Source organism: Anas platyrhynchos, chromosome 2 (assembly GCF_047663525.1).
Source record: "Anas platyrhynchos isolate ZD024472 breed Pekin duck chromosome 2, IASCAAS_PekinDuck_T2T, whole genome shotgun sequence".
Classification (NCBI taxonomy): Eukaryota; Metazoa; Chordata; class Aves; order Anseriformes; family Anatidae; genus Anas; species Anas platyrhynchos.
In genome coordinates, this window is record NC_092588.1 from 88,598,433 (window position 1) to 88,624,414 (window position 25,982).

Here is a 25,982-nt window from a genome sequence, read left to right on the forward strand (position 1 = left end):
CCAAATCCCCCTGCAAGATTTAAAATGCTGAAAAACTTCCGCAAAGTGTTCAGAAGGGCTTTGTTTTCCTCCTCCCACACCTTGCACTGAAAGGGCCTCTCAGTTTCCCAAGGCTGTGGCTCAGAAAGCCACGCCAGGACCCTCGTGCGTGCAGGGCTGGGCCACGAACGCTTTCCCCTTGCCCAGATCTCAGGCAGAGGCTTTGGATAGCAAACAGATCACGCTGGCCAACATTCTCCATTTATTTATTTCGGGTGTTTTATCAGACAAAAGCCACGAGCATGGCTGGCTACGGCCCCACAGCTTTCCTGTAGCTCTCCAAGTGCCCCTGCATGAAGCCTGAAGGACCTGGAGGAGCCTCCAGCTCTGTTTCTACCCGGGCTGTGCCCCCCGCCTCAAAATGGCACCGGGCGGGCGTAGGGCGGCCGCAGACCCGCTGGGAAGGCGACGTTTTTGGGGGGTCAGCCCCCTCCGTGCCCCTCTATCCGACAGGTGCCGGGGCCGGGGCAGCCCGCCGGGCTCTCCTTCGTCAGGAGGAGCCGCTCGGTGCCGCTCTCTCCCCCCGAGCCTCCGGCAGCACAGCCCGTGTGTCACAGACACGTGCCTCGGGACAGCGGCGCCGCCACCACCGCCCCGCACCGGGCCCCCCGGGGCGGCGGGGAGGAGGAGGAGGAGGAGGAGGAGGAGAAGGAGGAGGAGGAGGAGGAGGAGGAAGAGGAGGGCGGCGTTTCCCTGCGCGGCGCTGCAGCCGTCGCCCTGCCGCCGGCGAGCGTCAGGCGGAGGGGGGGGGCTTGCTCCGCGCCCTTCCCCTTGCCCCCTCGCCCCGAGGATGGCAGCGCTGCCCGCAGGAGCGGCCGGCGGTGTCCCTCCTCTTTTTTTTTCCGGCGGCGGCGGCTCGCTGTCGTGTGGGAGGAGGGCAGCGGGGATGGACTTGATCTGCCGGGCGTGCTGCTGAGCCGGCACAGACAGCACCCGGCAGGGCCGCGCCGCGCCGCGCAGCGCCGGGCAGGGAGGGACCGTGCCGGGGGGCTCGGCGCTGCTCTCGCCGCACCGACACGCAGCCACCCTCCTCCTCCTCCTCCTCCTCCTCCTCCTCTTCCTCCTCCTCCTCCTCCTCCTCCTCCTGCGCCCTTTCATCCTTCCTCGCCGCCGTCCCCCCTCGCCCGTCTCCCGCCGCGGCAGATGCGCTTGGGGCCCCCGCGCAGCTGGGACTATGGTGAAATTTCCAGCGCTCACTAACTACTGGCCCCTCATCCGCTTCCTCGTCCCGCTGGGCATCACCAACATCGCCATCGACTTCGGGGAGCAGGTAAGGCAGCCGAGCCGAGCCCAGCCGGGCCGGGCCGGGCCCCGCCGCCCTCCCCCGGCTCCCCCCTGCGCGCAGCCCGGGGGCTGGGGCTGGCTGCAGGGAGGGCGACTTCTACCTAAATATATATTTTTTTTTCTCCCCAAGATTATATAATAAATTACATAATGTGTTCGGCCGGGTCTTGCTTTATTTATAATTTTATTATTATTATTTATTATTATTGTTATTATTATTACTATTTTTCCCCTCCCCGTGCCCACCGCAGCCCCGGCGCGGCGGTGCCGCAGCGGCGGGGTCCCCTCTTCAGCCGGGGGGGGGGGGCAGCTCCGCATCCCCCCGGGGCCGCAGGTGAAGCCTCTCCCTGCCTCCCCCCTGGCGCACAGGGCCCCCGCCGTGAGGGAGAGCACGGGGGGAAGCACGAATTAGGTTTGGGATTGATGCCCTCGCCCCCTCGGCCCGAGGTTTTCCGTAGGGATGCTTGCTTGGCGTAGCATCGCGATGCGGAGAGCTCGCTGGGCGCTCCCTCGGGTGCTTATGACAGGTAAGGGCCCGGTCCTGTGTCAGGCAGGCATACACATGTATAGGGGCTCCCTTTATAATAGCGCACAATGCACTGAGGCTCCTGCACAAGCGTTAAGATGGGCAGCCACAGTAAGTATTGCATCTCGTGTCACTTTCTGCCTTGTCCTAAATCACTCAGTTTTGCTGAGCAGCTCTTGCTTTCTAACCAGAATAGGCACATGCTCCCTTGCTCTGTAAGCAAAGACACCAGAAAACGAGCGCGTACTTTCACCGATTTGTAAAGAGGAAAATCGAAGGACAGATGTTGCGGTAGGAAAAGCAGTAAACATCAACCATGTGTTTATCATGGCTGTCCTAATATAATTTTTCTCCCTTTAAATTTGAGTAAACCATGATATTAAAAAAAATGCAATTCCATCTTTGTCTAACAACTACGTACTTTCCTAGTAAGCCAGTCTTCTATAAATCACAGCTGGGGGAAAACAAGGGAAACAAAAGGTAGAGACAGCAAGGAAAACGGGGCTTAAATGCTGGTAACTATGTCATATTAAAAACATAACAGAAGCTAAATGGAAAGCAGTTTATTTAGCAAATGTGGTATGACAGGTGCATGTATGCAGTTTACTTCATACAAGGTCAGCTTAGTTCAAAATCCTTGTCAAGCTCTTAAAAACATCCCATCAACTTCAGAATGCTCTAGAGTAGAATTTGAAAAATTAGCAAGTAAAAGATTGCAATTTTATAAACGAGGGCCCTTCAGTCTGATCTGGAACGAGTTACATGGCAGGGATGTTAACATGTGGATGTTATTTACCTATCTTATCTAACTTTTACAGCATCATGGAGAAAATGTCTCAGAAATTGGTTTTTGTTTGATAGCCATGTCATAGGTTGGGATTGGCCCCTCTGGGGGAGTTGGGGTATCTGCTGTCTCAGATTACTGGGTGGGTAGGTGCTTAATTAAAAAGGAAGAAAAAAAAAAAAACAGCAGGGAGACTCCTGCAGAAAACCTTTAGTCGGGAATGGAAACTGGAAAGATGGTTTTCATACCAGCCTGATGGGAGACTTACCTCCAAGGAAATCTGGAAACTGAGGCAGGGACAAGTTACTCCACATCTGAAGAGATCCCCTTACAGACAACAAGCAAAGTAATTTTATTTTCCTGTATGTAATACAGGGAGTTATTTTTTACACCTATAGGACATTACTGTTGGACTTATATTGCTGAAAATACATTGACTTGCTGAGCCAGTCACGTTTCTGCTCTCCAAAACTGTAATAATTTTAATAACAGGCCTGAATGTAAGCAACATAAAAGAATGGGTGTGCCAACAGATAGCTCCGAAAAGGCTACGGTACATCCTTCTGTGAATGTATGCTTCAGATAAAAAAGATTTCTAGGAATGATCATGGCAGCCAAATTAACATGAAGTGAAGTTACCCCCTCTGGACAGTGCTGTGAAAGAGACAGGAACTATAGGTCGGAAGTAAGAGGTGACTGTAGAAAATTGGGCAGAGAACATGCTTTACTTGCAAAGGGAGGAAGAGGTCTTTAAAAATGCCCTAACTCATTAACCCTTTTAAGAAGTTGAATTCGTACATTGCTCTCTCAAAGGGGAAGAGTACTTGGAAGCAGTGTTCAAAGCAGAGCCTTCTTAACAAAACCTAGTAATAGTAGCCTGGGATTGAAAAATGAGAAACAGAGAATTTCAGTTTTTTTACCTGGGAGGCTTTTCTAGGTGTTGAACAGTTTTGTTCAACAGCCAGCATCAGTAGGAAGCTGCCAGATCCTTGGTATGCTGCTGTCTCTAGATGTCTTGCTTCTTTGTGGGAGATTTACAGGAAGGATATAGAATATTTGCAGAACATAGTTTGTGATTGTCATCCTTGCCCTATACGATACATCTCCCATGACAATTTTGTTTAGTTTGTGGAAAGTAAAAAATGCTGGAGCAGTGCTCATGAAAACTGATACGCTCATCTCTTGCAGTCTGTTCCAGCACCACTATAGGCAGTGAAATGTCTCCTGGTGACCCTCGGACCCTAATCCAATAACGCTTTAGGCCAAGGCTATATGACAGAGTTTTTCCAGTCTAGTCATCTAACCTCATCTGTTCACCTCGTAAAACCTTCTTAGACAAATACCTGTTGTTTTTTTTTTTCCTACCAGAAAAAGCACTCCTGATGTATGACCAGGTAAATCACTAAAAAGTCTAGTGAAGTAAACCATTTCTAATCCACTGTTTCCCTTACAATTTATGTACAGTACAGCAAAGCTTTTCGGAAGTTTTCTGCTGAGAGTAAGGCCTTCAGGAAAATTATCCCAAATATTTTGGTTCAGTTCTCCTTTTCTGCACAAATGTGTGCATGTAGGCATGCACATGCAGATATGTATTTATCTCCATGTATACACACACATACAGACAAATACACACAACAGAGTTTTTCATCCAGAGAGCTTAACGCCACCAGAAGAGAGATTTTCCCCTTCATTCGGCTAGTGAGAGCATTCAGCTCTCAACATCTTATTCCCAGATTCACTATAATTGGTTGCTGTAGATCAGAGTTTTCATTAAAAATCCTGGCTCCCATGGAAAATTTTGTTAGACGTACTTGCTTGGAAGTAAATAGATTAACTGCTCCCATGCGGTGGAGTGGAGCACAACCTCAAACAACTTACCCAGCAAATAACACTGCTGTTACCCTGTGAGCTCAAAAATTTGTTACCCCTTCCGTGGATTTTCTTTTTAAAACAGTGTCAAAGCTGCTCACGTAGATTATGATGGCCTAATTTGTAATTTGTGTGTACATTTGCATTATTGTTATTATAAAGGGGAGAAAATAAGGTGCAAATTAGTTAAAGAACTTTCTCACAAGTGCACAGTCAGCCTTAAGCAGGATGAAAGGCTATTTGCAAGTGTGGCTGATAACTGCTGCTCACAGAATGGCAAAGGACAGACAAATAGCAGTATTTTGAAAATAGTCTGAACCCTCAGTGCAGGCCTATCTGCAGTTGTCCCGTAGTTATCCACTGAAACGGTAAGTTTTTTCCTTTCTAGCTACAATCACAGAATAGTATCACCAGGCCCTGAACCATTCGTTTCAACCGATGTCACTAGCAATTGGTTGGGCAATTTTATTTACAAACAAAACTATTAGGTATGCAGACATAATGTTCAGTGGCATGCAGCTGCTTGGAAACCGAACCTAACCAAGCGGAGTCTGACTACTGCTTTCTGCTGAGATCACGGCGTGTTCTCGTCCCGCAGAGAAGCTGCTGTATGTTGCGCACAGTTCAGTAGCTGGGTTCAAACAGTCAAGCCATAAGGGAGGTGCTACACATTTTAGATTTTTTTTTTCAATAAGTGCTTGAAAAACAAACCTTATTGTATTTGAATGGATTTCTTTTGTTTGTTTTCCTTAAAAAAAAAAGGGGGGGGGGGGGGTTGCCAGAAAAGCAGAACAAGTCATGAATAATGTATCAAAAAGAATTAGTGAGCTTATCTTCTGTCCATGCCATTTCCAAACCTGGCAGGGGGTTAAACATTTTGATTAATGCTTTATGAAGCTCATTTTTTGGGTAAGTGTTATTGTCTGGACATTCAGAACAAGCAACTGGAGAGCTCGTATTCCCAGCTGTTCCCAGGGAATTTGGGCCAAGTTACATAACCTCGTTGAGCTGCACACAGTCCACCTGGCTTTGAAGTGTGCAGGAACACCTGCCTACCTGTGTGTCACGGGGACGTAACGAGAATTCGTGTTTCAGAAGTGCCCTGAGATGAAAGGAGCCGTGCGAGTGCAAAGTATGCCTGTTACTGCTGCTGTAAGAGGTCAGTGACCCATTTAGATCGCGTAGGACTTTAGTACCATATAAACAAGGAACCCAGCAAGGTCTTACTAATTGACGTAGACAGTGACTGCATGTTATTAACACAACCACAGTATTAGTATGGTACACTGATGGAAATGCCTGATTTGTTATAAATCAATGTGAACTACGTGATGCTTAATCTTCTTAACATTTAATTTAGATCAAATTGTGTTGCAGAAGTACACATCTCCAGAGTATATCATCAACAGATACTTGTTTGTTTGTTTGTTTTTTTAACTTTAAGTTTCAGTGATAATACTTTGAAGGAATTAATTTCTCCTACAGAATTCACAAGTCAAATAGGGAATCTCCTAAGAATGATTAGTGAGATACGTCTGTCTTCTCTGTTCAAAGTGAGAAAATGCAAGTAAGGCCTTATCTGAAGGTACCATATAGAATCAAAACCTGAACTACACACACACAAATTAGTAATTTTCAGTATTTCATCCTTAGCTGACTCCAAATTCTTTCTCTTTCTAAGCAAAGCACCTTTACTTCATTGTACATGCCAGCCTGAGCCCTGTAGCCCTAGCTCCTTAACAGTCTTCTGCTAAACACTGGAGGGGGTTTTAAGCCAGTGCTAAGTGGTCTGCAGACCACATGGACAATTCCTGAGTGATTAGTTATGCTTTATGTGTACGTGAGTTGTGATGGGCGTTAGATGCCAGACAGAGTACTTGCTGGAGTTTCACTGCAAGCAGCACACGGTGATATCTGGGAAGAAGTCAGAGATCTAATAAACCATTAGCAGATAAAAGCCCAATCTCAGCAATGTATTAATGTGCTTAAAGGTAACAAGGGCACATACTCTCATATTCTGTAGCACATAAGATACAAATAAGCAGGTAATGAAGAGCAGTGGGGCTGTTGGAGGTTTCAGACAGTACTAGAAATTGTGAGAATGAACCTCGGGATGAGAAGCTGGTCCCCTGCAGTCCTCCACACTACCATATTGCAGAATATATAACCCAAAGTGAGGATCGGTGATACACCTCATTTGCCAGTAACTTTTTTTTTTTATCCTACCCTCTTCTTCCTTCACAAAATCCATCAGTTCCCTGCTTCCCACCCCTGTTGCTTCCCACATGGCTGTGTTAGCACAGTTATAATGGTTTCTCTGGGCTTTCTTAAAACTTCACTGTTAAGAACGGGCAGGTTGTGTACTTGATGATGCCTGTTAGGCATGTTTGAAGTAGTTGGCTAGCTGTGTAGCTGGAGAGGTAACCTATTTCCAGGAAGGAGTTGAAGGAGGGAGGGGGAAACAATCTCACTCATCACCTGCCAGGCAGGTATGTTTCCGTGGAAGTTTAGTTCATCTCAGAAGTATGAATGCAGATGGCATTTGCCCAATAGTTTGTTGTAAAGTAAAACTTTTAGTCTGTGGGGTGGAAACAACCCTCCCTACCAGAAAATCAGCTGACGTGGTGGGAGACCAGGGGTACTTTGCCTAGCAGTCCTGAGTCCCAGTCCCTAGGGCAGAGGGCTCTCTCTGGAGATGTTCTGGTCCCTCACTGGAAAAGGGACATGCTGTAGCCAAGCACTTCAGCTGCTTGTTTGGGAGATAGGGCACAGCCTCAGTAAGGAAGGATGGAAATGCCCTAAGCCTAATTTTGAAACATAAGTTACAAAACTGAGATGTTGAAAGGGGTTTGAGCCACTGTATCCCAAAAGTAAAGCTTCTGGGTCTGGAGTTAAACTGACCGTTTGATTTGTTTTGGGATTTCTGTTCATTTATTTTGGTTGCCTTCTTACAAAAACAAGAAAGCCGATTTCTGATTGCATTTGGTTTGTCCTGAACTGATTTCTTTTTCATCTTTGCTCTTTTTGTTGCTGCATGGATAAGTTGGTGCTATATAAAAGCTTGTATGACACAGCCAATCTTATGACTGAAGATAAATGGTTGTTTTTATATGCAAAGAAGGCACAGATGCAAGGCTTCATCTCTAAAAGTATAAATGCCTGCTATTAATTGACTTGCTATCTTGATCCTAGACAAGGCATTTATCCAGGCATTTATCCCTTTCTTTGTGTCAGTTTTGTCACTTCTAAAATTGTGATGTGTTTCACAAGGCAGTTACAAAGTTTATTCCTTCATGTTTATAAAACATGGATGTAAGTTGCTGTATAAATAGAAAATGTAAATATAACTGCCAACTCATGCAGAAACCTTGGTGCACAAAACTGAGCAATTCCAAACAGATTTTGCTTTGTAGCTACTTTCAGAAATCTGTGATGTTCTTAAATAACATGTATTACTGCAAAGCTCGATTCCAGTTTAAATGGCATGTCAGAACATGTGTTTGTGAAAAGAAAAATACAGCAGATTTGTAATGACCTCAGATTTTAATGAGCTCATCTAAGTAGGTATTGGTACCTCATCCTTTCTGTACTTGGCAATCTGTGGATTCTGAAGAGGGGAAAGCACGAGTGTTAGTATGCAGCTAGAACGTCAGATTATGCTTCCTTCTGCTTGCCTGATTTTCTCCGACATGATGCTCCTGTAGCTATGGTTTTAGACTCTGCTACTGCCTTTTCAGATAAGCTTTAGCCTGAGAATTAAAAAAAGTATGGCCATAAGAACAGGAGATCTGAATGACCCATGAACTTCAGTGTCTGAAACAGCAAAGCTCTGCAGTTCTCCATCTTCTCTCTGCTCCATGGTATCACTCCCGTGGAAGGTTTTCCACAGAACTTTGTTACTGTACTTTAAATTTGTCTGCATATGCAGTTTTTATTGACTAGTTCTTTTCCGATATACTACTAAATAAAAATGCCTGCAAGAAATGTTAACTAAGAATATTCAAGTTCCGAAGTGTGGTGAAGCACAGCATTGCTATTTGTGAATGCTATTGATTTCTGTACCCATTTCAAGAGCATGCTAGGAAAGGACAAAGGAGAAGTATTGGAGAGTAAACAGCAGTTAGCTAAAAATAAAGTGAAGTGTTACAATGGTATGAAACCATAGTTAATTATTTTCCCCAAGATGATGCAAATAATTCACTGATTCTTATTTGGCAGGAGTGTTACTGCTGGAGAAAGAGTGATCCCTGTTACCACTGTTGAACACTTCCAGGGATGGGGCATCCACAGCTTCTCTGGACAACCTGTTCCAGTGCCTCACCACCTTCTGAGTAAAGAATTTCCTCCTGACATCTAATCTAAATCTCCCTTTTCTTAGTTTAAAACCATCCCCCCTTCTCCTGTCACTACCAGCTTGTGTAAAAAGTTACTCTACATCTTTTTTTATAAGCAACCTGAAAGTACTGAAAGGCCACGAGGTCTCCCCAAAGCCTTCTCTTCTCCAGGCTGAACAACCCCAACTCCCTCAGCCTGTCTTCAGAGAAGAGGAGCTCCAGCCCTCTATTGATCTTTGTGGCCCTCCTCTGGACTCACTCCAGCGGGTCCATGTCCTTCTTGTGCCAGGGGCCCCAGACCTGGCTGCAGCACTCCAAGTGAGGCCTCATGAGAGCAGAGCAGAGGGGGACACTTGCCTCCCTCCCTTGAGCCGCTGGCCTCACCTCTGTTGGTGCAGTCCAGGCTACTGTTGGCTATCTGTTAAAAGCTCACTACACCAGAGCAGGTTTGTGTGTTTGCTGACAGATACATTTGAAAGGCTTTTGGCCGGGAGGTGCTCTGTCTTCTCATCTGTGTTTCGTACTTCAATCAGTGACTAAAGTGAGATGAAGATAGTATTTGAACTTTATTGTGCTGGCCTTAAGTTTGTATAGCTGCACTGCTTTGACCTGCATAGGCCTAGGGAGGAGTTGATGTATCTCAACTGGGACTGAATTTTTCCTGAACAGGTTCAGATGGGTAGCATGTGTAGGTACCAGGGGCAGGACCTCACTGCATCCACTGTTCTTGTCCTGCGCTTTTTTATTCTTGTTGTTTTTTGTTTATTTGTTTGTTTTTTGTGGCAGTATTTGACATTTACTTCCCCGAAAATATAGGATTTATATTTATATTTTGTTAGGCTGTTTTTCCCTGTTTGCTTCCTACCCAGACCGTGTTTGCTGCTCTTTCATTCTGCTGTGGCTCAGTAACCAGTGTCTTATTTTCATAACCTCTCTGTCAGTGAGCAGCAGTTGCTGTTTCTGTAGCCGTGGCCAAGTAAGGTGAGTTGAGTTGAGTTGAGTCGAGTTGAGTTGAGTTGAGTAGGCCTCAGGCAGCTCTCTGCTCGTTATGAAGATTTTCACTGGTGTGGCATTCCAGTGTGTGCCAAGAAGTTAGGATCCTTTGATCTGGAACCTGTAGCTCTGCAGATGAAAGACAGGTTGTTGCACAAGTCCATCGTTACCATTCCCACTGTCACCAATAAAAAAGTGTTTAGCACATTTGAAGAGAAAATGAATAGTTAGCAACATGACAGGGCAGGAAGACACTTCACATTTTCAGTTCTGCAAACCTGGAATAAAATGTCAGTTACATAAGAGGAAATATTATAGATATGAAGCATGTGTAGCTTGGACAAAAAAAGAAGTTTGATAGCCGTCTACAGTTACATGAACTGCAGTGTGATCGTGGAGGAGAGGAAACAGCATTAGCTAGGTTGGTGTTGTGGAGAAGAATGTGGCTCAGAGCAATGAGAGGGATTGAGGCAATTAAACACAATTTGGACTGAAAAGGCTTTGAGATAATTTTTCCAAGTAAAAAGCAAGAGTCATTCCATCTCATACAACACTTCGTTCAAAAATATGTTGGCATGAAGAGTGCTGGGCTTTAGATGGTGGTGACATTTTACATAGTTCCAAATTCACTGAATCACTGAAAGCAAAGACTGTTACGATCAAAGTAACATACTGCATGTGATAGGTCAAGCCTAAAGACCACATCTTCTGGTGAGGGAGACAAGCAACTTGGCAAACTCTCCTCAAAGACATTCAGTACAATCTAGAAGGGCAATGCAGTTATGGACTGATAACTTGGCCTCTTCCTAGGATCTTACACATACCAAAGTAGAGTATGGAAAAGCTGCAACTCAGAGCTTCAGGACTTCTGGTATTAATTTCAGCTACTTTGGATTTTGTGATTATGACACAGTTTTCTTATATGATAACATTTTTCATTTCATACAACTCCAAGTTCAATGTACAGAGGTGTCTTGCTAGGGAGAGAAATCAGAGTTACGTACTTAATTAAAGTATTTACCGTGAGATCCCTGTCATGTTCATTTTAGAAGCATGTAATGGGAACAGCATGTCCTTTGCTACCTGGGTAAGCAATATGCGACTCTGGGGTCTTGCTGACAGAACTGGGGAGAAAAATGCAAACGGTTTGAGCTTAGCAAAATCCAAGAAGCTCTCCAGTGCGAAGATGCGGAGTGTTGGGATTCCCTCAGTGTGGAAGTAAGAGAGATCTTACCTCTCCTTTTGCAGTGGAGGCTTGCTGAGTGTTTCAAAGACCTTAAAGGCATAGCTGCCATGAGAAGACGCTCAGCAAACACAAAGCAATTTTCAGGTCCTGTGATGACATGAAACACATGTGCTGTTTTCCTGAAAGACAATAGTCTTTTCAGTTCAGTCCTGTGGGTCATCTGCCTTGCCGGGTTGTTTCTTAAATACTGAAGCAGTTCAGTTACATGGGCGTCAGCGTGGCTTCGTGGCCAGATTGAAACCTGCAGTACAGCTCTTTACAGGTAGCTATAAACCCCTGCGTGACTCGGGCAGGCAGGGGCATCATAAAGAAGCCCTGTGCCTGTAGATTTCCCAGTTAATTTGCTGGTAATAGAAGAATGGCACGGCTCAGAGCCCTGGTTCCAGTCTCAGCCTCTGGAAAGGATGTGTGGGCAAGCACTTCTCTCCTGGTTTTCCTCCCCTTCAAACTCTTGGCTTCCCTGAGGGCTGACAGCACAATTGCCTCAGTCAGTCAGCACATTTGGGCCTCGTGTTGTTATTAGCTTTTGTAACTTACTGCATCAATCCATCCCACTTCCTCACCCACTCTGTCATCTTGGAAATGGCTTGGAACACTAGGATTATTTACAATCCACTGACCATAACCCAAGAGACTGCTTAAGGAGGGGAGTTAAAACCTGCTACCAATGATATCTGGCAGAGCCAAACATACCACGGGATGTGCTAGAGAGGATGGTTGGTTTTCCCTTTTTACTAGCACTAGTGCACAGTCAGTGGGCTGCCTCACAGGTGGTGGGGAATAAATCTTCCAATCTGAGTGTTTGGATCACCCTCTCTGTCAAATTTTAATTTTTGCCACCTCTTGCTCATACTTTTTTGAAGCCCATTAAGATAACCCCAGTCCTGTAACAGTCACAGAGACATCTCTGGCCATATTTTTCTGCATTTTAGTAGCAAAAGACAACTGATACCACGGCGCCCCAAATTCCATGAGACAGCACTATCAATTTCCCCTGTGTTTATGTTGAGTCATGACAATTTCACAGTTCTAAGCATTTGCTTTAGATGAGAAAGGAAGTCCAAGCCACAAAACATTTCTCAGATCCTTAAGACAGTGAAGATAGTCATACACAGCAAGCTTTCTGTTTGCCACAGGTCAATAAATTTCTCAATTGCTTCTCTAACACAAAAGATACATACATATATAAATGTACATAGCGTCTTATTTGTGAGCATGAAAGCGCATTTATAGAAAAATTAGTAAATTTTTAAAAAAAAGTAGTGCTAAGTACTGTCCTGATTACTTACTGGCTTATATGCAAGGCAAGGTGGTTACAGAAAGGGTGAGAGCTGTGCATGGAGCTATTTAGGTGATTTCACGTGTGTGTGGCACGCCCCTTACCATTTGAGACACCTCTGGTTGCATTGCTATTGTGGTGGTTGCATGTGCAAATGCAGCTTTATTTTTGAATAAATGGTTTTCTACATGGATCTCACCTTTTCAGAATGTGACCTTGAGAGCATTCCTCATCACTGCACCAGTGTTCTTTATATACTTGTGAGCAGTCATTTTGCTTCAGAGCTTTTTATTTCTAAGCATGAAAGCATGACGACCTTTCAGCATGCACCGTCTTGTTCTTATATGAGCTTTCTGAGATGCAGTCAACGGTCTGCTGGTTAGGACATGCTCCAGCATTGTAATCATCTTTAGAGGAGCTTTCTTCAGCAGTGCCTTCTGGATTTGGTATAAGTAAAGTTTGTTCTTTTTGTTGTTGTTTTGTTTTGTTTTCTGCTGATACTGTGCAGAGGCCAATGTTTCTGTCTGTAATAAGTTTATGAGAAAACAGTGCAGGTAGCCTGCTTAACACTTTCTTGTTTTAGGGTTGACCTATTGGTGAGCTTTGAATCGCTGTTCGGAAAAGGCATGTAGAGTTGTGGGCTAGCTTTTCCAGATCATGGCTGGCCTTTTTTGTCACCTGCAAGATCCTACCACATTGTGGGCAGTTGTTTCACTAAAGAGAAAATAGCTAGCAAAGGCACAACCGTTGCTAGAGGACCGAGTCAGGAAACCTCATGTTAAGCTGCATATTTGTGACTTGAGCTCTGAGGATTCAGTCCGGCTTGCAGTGGCATGCAGATGTGGAGCCTGTTGTATTTGGTGTATATCCACTGGTTTAAAAGGGGAAACAGGATGAGGGAGTGGCAAGAAAGAACCGTTTAGATTAAGGGGGAAGCTGCAGGAAAGGAAAAAGCCTGGCAACTTTTGGTTCAGAGGTACCAGTGTCCAGAAAATACCTGTCTTGAGAAAGCTTTTCACCCCCCTAAAAAAAACACTGAGATGCTTACATACCAAGTGGCCGCAGGGCCATACTTTCATAGCTTGTATCTTGCTAAATAACAAACTAGACATTTTTTCTTCCCTCATCCTGCTGGAAGTCAGAAGTAGACAAAGGAGTCTTGCCAATATAAATTTAGCTTAACAAGGCCATCAGGTTCTCTATGACCGGTACCAAGAAAAATGTTAAGCAATACAAGTCCAACTGGCGATAAAGGATAATCTGCACTGAACTGTAGAAATACATGGAGGAAAAATGATGACGCACCAATATCCTTGACCTTTTTTCACGTACTGATAATAATAGTAGCTGCACCTCAAAAGAAACCAATACACATATTACCAATATGGTGATATCTAGAAGAGTTCACCTTATCTCTTGAGAACTCTGAGTATGGAGCACTGAGGCAAGAAATAAGCAAGTTGCCCATGTATTTCTACAGAAGAATAAAGGGTGTGACTTTTTTTTTTACTCTTTACAGGCTTATAGCATTACGGACCCTAAACACTGTGTCACTTTGCTGTTGACACAGCGTAGGGGGGAGTGATGCCTAAATAGCTTGGAATGATTACAAAAAAAGGATTAGTAGCCATGTCGCAAGAGGTTATTATTGCAACTTCTGGGAGTTGGTTTCAAAGTCAGCTTCTAGCCTGAGCATCTCTCATTTGCTCTTCATGAGGAGTAGTGCCTCTGTTTCATGACGTACAGCATCAAACACCTCTGCACTTTCTGTTTTGACTCGATGGGATTCTATAATGCCCAAGTCTTCTGTATCTGTCCCTTTGCTTTGCAATTCCTTTGTGAAAGAAAGCAAGCATCCCATTGAGAAAGAGAAATAGAATAGAAAAGTAGGGAGCCCTGCGCATCGTTCAGTCCTTTTTTCCCTTCTACTGAACCTAACAGCCTGGCATCTGCAGCCTGCCAAGCTGAACCCAAAAGGATCAAGCATCCTCAGTCTCATCCTCTACCGCCCGTTTTTGGCTTTTTATTTGCTCATAGATGTTTATTTAAAAGTGGTGGTTTGCCTTGCATCGCTTGGCTTCGGCTGCAGGCTGAGCACGCCGGCGCGGGGCCGGGCGGTGACGGCACTGGACAGCTCCTGAGCGCTTCAGCGCAGCCGCTCCTCTGCTGCCGCGCCTCTCCTGTAGCATCACCGTCTTGCTGTCCTGTTCTCCAGGGCAGTCTGTAATCGTCAGCTATCTGCTGACCTGCTCTTCTCTCCTCAATGTCATTTTCCTTTTCTCTGCCTGTTGCAGGGGCTTCCTCTGGAGCCCGTGCTTGCAGGCGCGCTGTCCACCGCAGTGACAACAGCAAGGTTTCCATTGCTCACCCCCTCGTAAGTGAGAGGCCCAGCTCTGCAAGAGAAACACTTAACTTGCCATCTTTTCTATGTTTGCATGCTTTGATTTTAGGTCTAAGCTAAGCCATGCCCTGGTATTTGTCTCGTATGAGACAGACAGGCTTCTAGTTAGGAATGTGTGCTTTGCAGAGCTGCAAGACTTTATCTAGCAAATGATCCATGCTTGCCTCTTCTTGCTTCCCCAAACATGCAGTTGTGGTACCAGGAAACCTGCTGTCCAGCTACCTTCATTCCTCCTTTCACATCCCACCGTGCCAGAGCCAGCTCCGGGTCGTTGTGGTTGAGATAGGTTTCCTCCCTCCTAGCAGGCATGTTGCAGTGCTGGCAGGACATGCTATGACTGCTCTGCCACTGCCAGTGACGTGTGGCTCCCTCTTGGTCTCTCCCTGGTTCCTTGTTTTGAATCCCTGCTCAGCACAGTGCTGTGTAGGGGAAGCAGTGAAATTTTTCTCCTTGCATGCTGGTGTCTGACAGCACGTGGTAGACACCTGCTATCCTGACTGTTTTTTTAAGATGTTGCAAACGAAGGTCAGGGCGATTATTCTCTCACTAAGTCTTAAAGCCAATTTCTGGATCACAGACGAGAATAACATTGCGCGCATTCCTCACATGCCGGCTCATCCTGCCATATAGGTCTCATTGCTGAAGCTGACCACTGATGTTTTCTTACCTGCAAGGTCAGAGATAAAGATGTTGAAGTTCTGAAGGAATCTAATCTCACCAAAGCCTCTTCTGGGTCACAGAGTAGTTCTGTTCTTTGGTGTATTCTTTTAGAAGCAATCCTTTCTGAAAACCTGGGAGAAGCATGCCACAGTCAGCCATTTGAACACGTGCATGAAAGCATTGCGTGCAGCACTGTAGGTGTTGTGAAGTAGGTGTTCAGTACAGGTTTCAGGCAGAAATGTATCATTGTGAATGTGTGCATCACAATTAAATCTCAAGGGACATTGGAGATGTTTATAACCACTCTTAACATTATAAATATTTTTAAAATGCTATATATATAATTTGGCTTCAGACATTTTCAGGTCATAAGTAAACGAGTAAGCTTGTTCCAAATCAGGGATGAATTACATGAATAGCGTGGTGTGAGTCAGACCCATTACCTGTTCTAAATTAAACCTGTTCTGACAACAGGTTTAATCCTGACATTGATCTTAAGACTCTGTGAAAATCTCTCCACCTTACAGAAACTGATGATAGCCTTTCTACAGAGGTTTACAATGAAGAAAAAGTAAAGCAGAAGAGGGGAGGAGAGTAAGGAAGCACCAGGCTGACGACTGTACTGGCAACAATCAGAACATTCAACTAGGAGAAAGTACTCCAAATAAAAAAGTTAGTGAAATAACAGCTTCAGAAGCAGATAGATTTGGCTTACGTAGCGCTCTCAAGAGTTCAGATTGCAGATTTCTATGTTTACCAAGGCAGGTTCATCTCCTCATGAATACGAATGGGTGTTTCTCTACCTAGGCACTGCAAGCTGCTTGAAATATTACCACAAAGGGCTACTGTTCTCTGGGGGAAAAAAAAGAGAAGGATATGAAATACATGAGGATGACATAAAGGAGAGAAAACTGGAGGTCTTGGAGGATTTATCTGATGGCCTGCCTCCCAGCAGAGATAAGAAAATATTAATACATGCCTCAACTGAGATTTCACCTGTGATACTTTGCACGGTTCTGGCTAGGCATACTCAAGGCAGGTCAATTCAAGCTTGTGGAAAACACTAGGCAAAAAAAAACATCCAACTGTTGGTTTCTCTGTTTCTTATTATCTGGGAAGGAGAAGCTGAAAGAGCTTGATTTCTGTATCTGAGGAAAGAAGAATAGAGCATGAATAAGGTTCCTCTCTTTAAGTAGGTAAGGAAAGGTGTTTGTCCACCCACAAACAAGAGCAAACTGGGTAGTGACATTTGGGTGTAAACAGTGAATACTTTTAAGCTGGAAATGAAGAAGGCTTCAGGCTACCAGAAAAATGAGGATCTGCAAAGATCAGGGGCAGGCAAGCTGAACTGCATGGTTCAGCTGAACTACTGAGCTCATAAAAGCCATTCTCTTGCATGCGTGCCTGGAGCACAGCAGAGGACTGAAGCCTATGCTCTTGTAAGTTGCATAATAGCAAGAGAGAAAGCAGAACTTGGCACAGACACCTATTATTTTTTATATATAATAAATATATACAATATGTAATCCACGTGTATGTAGATACAAAGGAATGGGAGTCCATGGGTGGAGCTTCGAGAAAGCAGATGCTCTGGCTTGAGCTTAGGCTGTACCAGCGATTACGTAAGAGAACGTGCCAGTGCAGTTTAAGCCCTAATTTGAACGCTTTTCTTTTCTCATAGCCCATCTTTTAAATCTCTCTGAATATGCAGCAGTTCTAAAATACTGTTTTCAGTGCCTCTTCCTTTAAAAAATAAAATAAAATCCCTGCTTACTTGAGACCTCCCTAGAAGCAGTAGCTGCTCTCTCGGAAGAGCAGCGGTTAATTAGGATGCCTGATTCGCGGAAACGCAAGATGTCCCCTCACCCAGCGCTGTGGAGGCAGGGCTGCTGCTTCTGCTGCGCTGACATGACTGCTGGTGCCGGCGCGGGTGAACAAATGAAGCTCTGTTCATTTCATGCTCCAGCAGAATGAGCGTGGGGGTGGGGGGTGACAGAAGAGGGATGAGCTCAAGGATGGAGGCTGCTCAGTCAAATGAGGAAAAATGTAATGAGAGAAGACAATGTAGATTCAAGTTCATAAAGAACTATTTTCAAAGATAACACGTTAAACAACATTTACAAGGGTTTGGCAATGCCCTTTTATCACTGCTCACAGGGTAGCTTATCTGTTCATTTCTTCTGTTTTGCATGCTAATGATAAACCAAAGCCAAGCTTCAGTGTTTGCTTTGTCATTGCCATCGAGCCTGATTTAGGACAATCTCAAAACATGAAATACTTTCCCATTTTCTCTTTGCTTATGTGTTCCCCCAGCAATCCCAATTGCAGGCTAGCTTTCTGATTTGAAAATCCTTTTAAACATCGCTGCGATAGCATATTCTTAGTGAAGTACAGAACTGCCAAAAGAACATTGGAGGGGAAAGCGTCCAGCCTATACGGAGAGACAAATGTTTAGTCCCTTAGGCCACTTTGAAAATCAGTCTGTGTATTTCCATCCATTTGAATTATGCTGCTTTGGTCCTTCTGAAGGCAAAGCAACCGCTATCACAGTAATAATATATTAAAAGAAAATCTATCTATCACAAGTCCTGTAACATGCAGTACCTTCAGAAATTTAGTATTTTAGAAGCAAGCGGATTTAATATGTTGGCTTCTGCATAAATGCAGTGACCAAGAAGTCATACTTGTGTTGCTCTAGTTAATTAAAAACGTGATTTTAAATTTTTATGATGTGAATAGGACAATGCATCCCGTGAGAAGAGCAAATGATGAAGCATTAGAGGCTTACTTCTGTGTCTCAGAGATTTAGCATTCTCATCTGGCTAAATCATGGTTGAGGGAAAAGGAATTGTGTTGTGCTAGGGCATTTCTGTATTCTTTTTAGTTACACCATGTATATGCGAGTGTCAGAGTGCTGACTGAGCACAGTGTAACCACTCTTCTTACTGCAGAGGGAAGCAAGCAGCCAGAGCATCAGGTGCGCGGTGCCTGCTTCGACCTGCTGGGTGCTCTGCCCCTTCTCCTTGTTCAACACTGCCAAGGAGAAATGGCCAGGGAGAGGGTAAGGCAATAGCTGGGGCTGCCTGCTGCCATACGAGTACAGAGGTGAATCCTCCTGCCACTCTTGTTCTCAAGGACTGTTTTGCAATCCCATGCTTTTATGATTGTGGAGGGACGTTTGTATTGCAGGACTGGCTGTAGGCCCTGGCCTGTGTGCAAGGGGACTGGATGTGTACCACGAAGAGAGGATTCCTGTCCCCAGAACACATTGGGATTAATTAGCATTGGCACTTCAGAGGTTTTTGCAAAGCAGTTGCCTTTTTCTCCAGCCATCCCCAGCTGTGGATGCCTCAGAAGAAAGCAGGAATCCCCACAGTGCACTCTGTTGGGCAGATACTCTCCCAGGGGGGAAATACCTGGATACAGCTGCATTGAGCTTGCGTCCTCCCTCAGGAGATATGAAGACTTTTGGCTTTTATATTTTTCTTAATCGGAGCAGAGTTTATTATTCCACAAATAAAGTGGGAAATCTGTTTACTGTATGCTTACATCCTAGACTCGGGAAGATTGAAATCTTTCTGCAGTGTAGTTGTGCGCCCTTTTCACCTCTAATGATCGATCACTCTTCATTGCTAGACTACATGCATGGGAAAATGGGTGCAGTTTTGGCATTTCCCTGAATACATCCCCTCCTTGAAGAGGCACTATGCTCTTGAAAGCCATAGGTTGATAGCAAAGTCCTTAGAATGTGAAAAAAAAAAGAAAGATTTTTTCAAGTCTTCTAAAAAGACTGATCTTTTTCATTCACTATTGGCAGCGAATTAGGAATTTGCTGTATCATTGTTAACTAGGCAGAGCAAAGACTGTCTACAAATAGAAATTGCTGCAGCCTGTGCAAAGAGATTTCAGCCGTTGCTCAAAGTCCTTATTGAAACTATGAAATCATCAGAAATAATTCTCACTAGAAACATGAATGCCATGTAAATGGGCTTCCAAACTGCAGACAGAGAAGCAGAAATGTGGGAAAAAGGAAGAAGGGGAATATCACATGACATAAAAGCGGCCGAGTTCTTTTAGGCTCACTGGAAATTTTTCACTGTCTGTAATGTCTGATACCCACAGAAAAAATACCTGAAGATCCATGACAAATAAATGCAGTCCTACTCCAAAAGAGTCTGTAGAGTTTCCATATGCTCAGTGGGAACTTTCTGCACTGAAGCTATGCAAAAACATGACCTTGAAAGTGAACAGGAGGAGGAGATTTTAGAAGGGATAACTTATCTTGTTAATGACACTGAAGAATAAGACACTCAGGAGAAACCCAATAGCATCAGCGTAAAGGTCCCGTTACCACTGTCGAGGATGAAAAGGAAGGCCTTTAAGAAAAAGAGGCAATAAATTTGCTTTCCAACTCCTTTATCACCCATTACATAGAAAGCCTGAGGGAATGAGATCTTACAATTGGAAAGAGTCTTAATGGCCCAAAACTCAGCCCAGATCTTGGAACAAAAGCTATAGTCATCACATTTCTTTGCTTTCAGGACAAAGAACTTATTATGTAAAAAGCAAAATAAAACTCAAATATCTTGGATATGCCAATAAGCAAATGTCTCTCTCAAAAAAAAAAAAAAAAAAAGAAAAGATCAGGCGAGAGGAACAAATACAAGGCTTCAAACAGCTGTCTGTTAACTAGTCAGATGAATGTGGACTGAGGATGAAGGTCCACCATTTTTCACCTGCAGGGAGTAACACCATCTGTTCCCTTACATTTTCTCCTGTACAATCAAAGCCACTGGCTCCAACAGCTCTGCACCATCTTTCAGAAGCTTGTGTTGTAGTGAGAGTGAGGGGGTTGTATTTCTTCATATAATATGGTTCAGCTTCATTTACTTCCAATTGTGTAGAGTTGAAATGACTACCAAGTGTTTATTGCATATTAATGGTGTTTCAGAAGAGAAGAAGAGGAAAGAATAAAGAAGATGGTAGTTTGAAGGGATGCAAGACACAGACTCCTGATGGCTCTTGAACAGGAGACGTTTATTGCCCTTTTTCACTACTACATGTGCTTTCCCCGTAGCCCCACATGCTGTCCACGCGCCCAAATCTGTCATACAATCGGTTAGAGACCCTCAGACACGCACCTGGAGCCAGCCAGCAATTGCCCACTGCCCCAAAGCTCATCTTTAACACTGCAGCCAATTTTCTTATCTCAACCTTGCTCAGGTTTTTGTTTCTACCGCTTGTTTCCTCATTATCTCTAATCCAGGGACGTGTGAAACAGCGCGAAGCCACCTGCAAATTCCTTTCCCACAGTAGCTGAAATGCTGCTTTGGAAATGCCTCTGTCTTGGTACTAACTCTGTCACCAGGATTTTTTTTGCCGTAGTCCAAGAACTCAGTAATGAAAAAGAAGGTAGCCAGCACTCACCACTGGCAGAAAAAGAGACAGGAGCAATGTGTGAAAAGGCATTTTTACTAATGAACTGTTAGCAGATCATCCTAATGAGGTTGCAGGATGTCAATTATAGAAAACAGTTGCAAAATCTCACAGATTTTAATGAATGTGACAAATAAGGCAAAGGATGTCCTTTGTTTTTACTGGTCTAACAGCCTGGCCTTTCTTTGTTACTGAAATTTACTTCTGGGGAGAAATCATTATTATCCTTATAGTAAGATGCAGAGCTCTCAGAAAATGATGGCTCTGCCGTCACTGGGTCTCCACGGCGTGTTGTTGCAGTGCCTCCTTCAGCAGAAGTCATTTTTGCCCACTGGTGGAACTGGGTGGAGGCAGCTGGGAAGAACAGGCTCAGACCTGCTGAACAACAAAAAGGCTACTTCTCAGTATGCCCAAGTGTGAGATGCTGGCTAGGAATGAAGCTCAGATAAAGCAAATCCTTTGTAATGCTAGTTTCAGGAAAATAAAACTTAAGCCAGTGAGTCAGGTGAGTTTCTATTTGAAATTCTATTTTGAGAACAAGTCTACATGAGTAGTTCTCCTTTCCACAATTTTCTGTGCAAACAAATGTTACAAATAAAAATTACTTACAGAAGAGCAAGAAAATATACTACCAACTATACCCATTCCTAACAATGTTAAATAAAAGAGGACAAATGAGGGCCATGCACTGAATCTATAGAAAGCATTTTGCCCCTCCTCTTTCTTGAGGATGAGTAAAGAAACTCTGTCTCAGTATTTTATTGCCTCAGTTATATTTATAAAACTAATCACAGGAACAGAAAACAGGATTAGTCCAGCCAAATTTACTAACAAGTCATGAACAAACCTCAGACAGCTCAAAGTCAGAAAGGCTATATGAGAGCTATAGAGAGCAAACAGGATCAGCTGTAGTACTATGTTTCAGAAAAAAAAAAAAAGATTAAAGAAAAAGTTGCTGATGATGAAAAGATATAACCCTGAGTAAATGCAGTCCTACTAAAAAATAAAATAATTCCACTATACAATTCTAGTGATCTTGATTCATCCACATCTAGGGAGTGTGTATTTCAGCCTTTTCTTTTACTATAGAATTATAGTACCTGTTAAGTAGTGAACATGCAGATTTATAGATACTAAAACAAAGCTTAACATAAAAATTATTACGTGCTCTTGTGCAGAGGAAAGGATTGTTTCATTATGATATCTTGGCCAGCTCACTGTGTCTGTATGCAGAGAATTTAGACTTTGAAGACAGTGCAGTTTCTGTGTTTAAATAAGTGTTGATGCAGATCAGTGACAGTATTCTGAATGTTAATGCCAAGTTTCATTCTAGATCATATAGACTGTAGTGTCTTAGTATCTGAGAACCTAGCATCTTCTGTTTAAAAAGAACTGTAGAAAGTACAAGTTGTTTTCTTCTTTTTTTTTTCTTTCTTTTTTTTTTCTTCTTTAGATTTTGACACTGGAACTGTAATCCCTTATTTATGGTTACAGCCATAGTCAGAAAGATGAAAAGATTGTCTCCTCCATTTATCTGAAGAGCCACCTTTTCAGCTGAGTTCATTGCTTCTACAGCTCGTGCTTTGCCTGCTAGCAAACATCAGTCTCCAATTTCTGTGCAGATGCTCTTGATCACATGTATCTGAGTCATGCTTCTTTTGGAAATATGTAATGAATTCTCTAAATATCAGGCTGACCTGATATTCCACTGAACTGCCACCTATTCACTGCCTCCCGTAGTTGGGTAGTGCTGATTGCTACAAGCTGGAGTGCTGCTGCAGTCTCAGGGTAGGTGTCAGCACTCCAGTAATTTATAGTCGTGTGGTCAATATCGTTTAAGATGAATGTGAATAAAATGCATGTCTCAGAGAACCTCACAGTCCTGAGGAAATTCTGTCTTTTCCACAAGAAACACCTCAGCCCTGCCAAATCTGAGGACTTCTTATTCAAACTGCACCCGGCTTTCTCTCCTTTCCTTCCTCAGCTGGGGGCCGCTGAGGGATGTTCACTTTGCTGACACTTGCTCTCACCTACGTCCCAAACCTGTTTTTGGCAAGTTGACCGTAAGTGTGCAGCAAACCATAGTACAGCTGTGAACTGGGGTGCAAGGACAAACGGAGGAGGACTTGGTGATGGCAGAGTCCCCTCCAGGTACTTCCTGTTAGAATAAGCTCGTTAGTGTTAACACTAATTCTTGCCTAATGAGTTGAGCTGGCTGAGGACTTAAAAGTCAGAGACAGGAGTACTTTCAGCAGACAGAATGATAATTCTAATTTGTTTCTGAAAGCTTGCAATGATTAAAAACTCAGTTTTCAGGTTTCTCTTCCTTGTTAGTAATTTACTGTCACCGCTTCATCTGCTCTGTCTAGTACCTGGAACTGTACTGTGTGATGCAAGTCCTTTGCCACTCTGCTCAATTTCTTCCTCCCCAGTCTGAAAGTATTTGAAAATAAATGACACTTAGGATGTAAATAGTGCACTTGAGCTGCAGGCTGGTACAGAGAAGCAAATTTAGCCTATCATTGTACACGTGAAATAAAATGAAATCTGTGTATTGATTTTTCCTGCTTTGAACTCCAGGCCATTTTGGGTGTCTGGCTGCTGCTAGTAGAATGAGGCTGTATCTGACAACAGAAGTGAGGCAGAATATAAATAAGATATTTTAAACATGCACTGGGAGATGTGTCATTTCTTTTTTTTTTTTTTTTCCCCTTAAGTTTCTCTTCATGATTTTTCACAGCCAGTTTCCTGCTTTTCACTGATGTAGTGAGAACTGCCCTTTGCTAAAATTCAGGTCCGTGCCTTTGAACCAAAGTGAATTAAGAAAATGTGCCACCTTGAAAGCAGATATCCTTCTGCAGATACTATGGTCAAAGAACAGGCGCTTTGTCCTGGCCAACCTGTAGTGGGCAGAGGCAGGGCTGTAGTGCCTCTGCACCCCAGATTTGCGGGCCTGGTGGTGCGCCGGTGATCCTCAGAAGATGTGTTTGTGTTGCTGTTGAGGGGCTCATCCAGGCTAAAGAGAAAGCTTACCAAGTGATATGTGAGGTAAAAAGCCTCCTCCCCCCCCTCCATCCACAATGCCAAAAAGAAAGAAAGGTTGGTGTTGGCATTGCATCTGACTGTGGCAGACAAATGTGGTGAAACATCACTGCTGTGTCTGTTCTTTCCCTGTTACGAACATGGATATTGACTGCTGCAGACTGGAGAAAGAACTTCTCACTTGTGGCTGTTTGGGGCAAATGCAATTTGTGAGCTCCGTTTTGGAGGTTATGAACTCCATGTAAACACCTTTATTATACAGTAAGCTCAGTTGTGTTTGTAATCCTTGTCCCTCCTTCTGCTATCTTAACTATATCCACAGTCCAGATTTGGATGCAGTTCCAAGCAGTGATGTCGCAAGGGTGTCTGCGGAAGGTCACTAAACCTCAGTGACCCTTTGTTATCAGGGAGAGCTTATCTTGCCAGCCATTTAAAAAAAAAGAGATTCAGGAGGCAAAGCTTTATCAGTGAAGGTCCCTGAATACTCCAAAAGCCCCAAATTCCCTAGCAAACAATGATCAAAAGGAACATTTCTAAAACTGGAAAATGCAAACAGAAATTTTTATTTTGTTTAATTCAATTTATTTCTTGTGCAACTGTAAAGGAAACTTTTGCAAAATCTCTGTGCTATATCACAAGCATTATCTGCTCCTGCACTTTCAAACCACCAACCAGCAAATGCAAAGAAAATGGAAAGTCAATTGCTTAAACAAACGTGAAGGGTTGTGCACATGTGTGTATGTAAAGGCAAGCACTCAGGGTTGGACAGGGCGAGGAATAGCTCCAACTGTACACTTAGACCATGAAGTTCTACTTTGTTATATGCTAACAGAGTGAATTTGTGTGAGAGAAGCGTGTCTTGGGGTTACCAGAATGGTGAGAAAGGTTCAGCTGTGGAGGTACCCTAGGCCAATGGAAAATAAGAATATGCAGGTCCCTATCCAAGCAGTTTTCTGTCAAGCATAGGACTCTGGAAATGTTCTCTGTCATAATGTAGTTAAAAAAAAAAAAAAAAAAAAAAAACGTTAAAGTTGGCTGGGCACTCGGGAGCTGTGGGATGACAACAAGCAGATCCAAATGTGATAGCCAGTTTTTCATGTGTTGTTTCTTTTCCATTCTGTTAGCAGTGATTACTGATACTTCAGTTTTAGCTTAGTATTTGTTAATGTGTAAACCTGCATGTTCAAATAACAAATCATCCTCAACAATTAACAAACCAATGATTAGCATGGAATGACTTACATGGTGTTAACATCATTTAAAGATGATCTCCTCTCCTCCCTCTTGTGAAATTTGTTTTTAGGAGACAGGGATATTATCCACACTATTTCTTCCAACTTACCTTACCTTAATTCCCATTCCATTGTCTTTGACTCTTTGGACAGGCTGCAGCAGAATTAGAGTCTGCCAGGCAAGGTTCTGCAATTTTCCTTTTTATCTTAGGACTCTGAAAACTTGGTCATTCAGTATAAACTTAAAAGTTTCAGCTCCAAGAACATAGAAGCACTCTTTTTTGTGAACCACTTTAATTCCTGCCTCAAAGCAACCAGTAGATTTGATACCTTTGATCATCTCCATACAAATGAGGAAAACCACTTGCAATAGCAGAAGTATAGCAGTATTCAGATAGAACCTCCTAATATTGCCCACCAAGTCTAACCTGATAAATGATATGTCATTTCTCCCCTTAACTGCCAGACACCAAGTCCATCCTTTCCCATGTCTATTCCTGGAGTGATTTTTCCTGCCTTTCTCTTGGACAACTTCCTGTGGCCTCACCTATTTCTTGACCTAATCCTTCCCTTCAGAAGCACTCATGGATATTCCAGCTTCGAAGCAGCTCTCTCTTCCATGCTACCATTTCATTTTCTATTTCATAGCAGCTAATTTTGTAGACCTTGCTGTCATGCTACCTCCCCATATCTACCTCCGAGGCTTCTCTGACTGGAAAAGTGATAAAGAAAAATATGACCTTGCCTCTCTTCAGTTCTGCAATGAGCCGGACAGTATTATGCTTTCTAGAGGACACCAAATTCTCACTATTGGTATTTCAGGAGAAATATGTGTAGAAATGGTTAAGTGATCGCTG

General features: G+C 43.6%; 1 protein-coding gene across 1 annotated transcript in view; it reads left to right on the plus strand.

The window, feature by feature from the left end:
* Positions 1-674: 674 nt before the first annotated feature.
* ANKH (ANKH inorganic pyrophosphate transport regulator) overlaps positions 675-25,982 on the plus strand; it is a 99,520-nt gene continuing 74,212 nt past the window's right edge. The window contains exon 1 of the mRNA XM_027451625.3: positions 675-1,309. Coding sequence (XP_027307426.1) covers positions 1,214-1,309 — 96 coding nt within the window. The 5' untranslated portion in view covers positions 675-1,213. The remainder of the gene's footprint in view (positions 1,310-25,982) is intronic.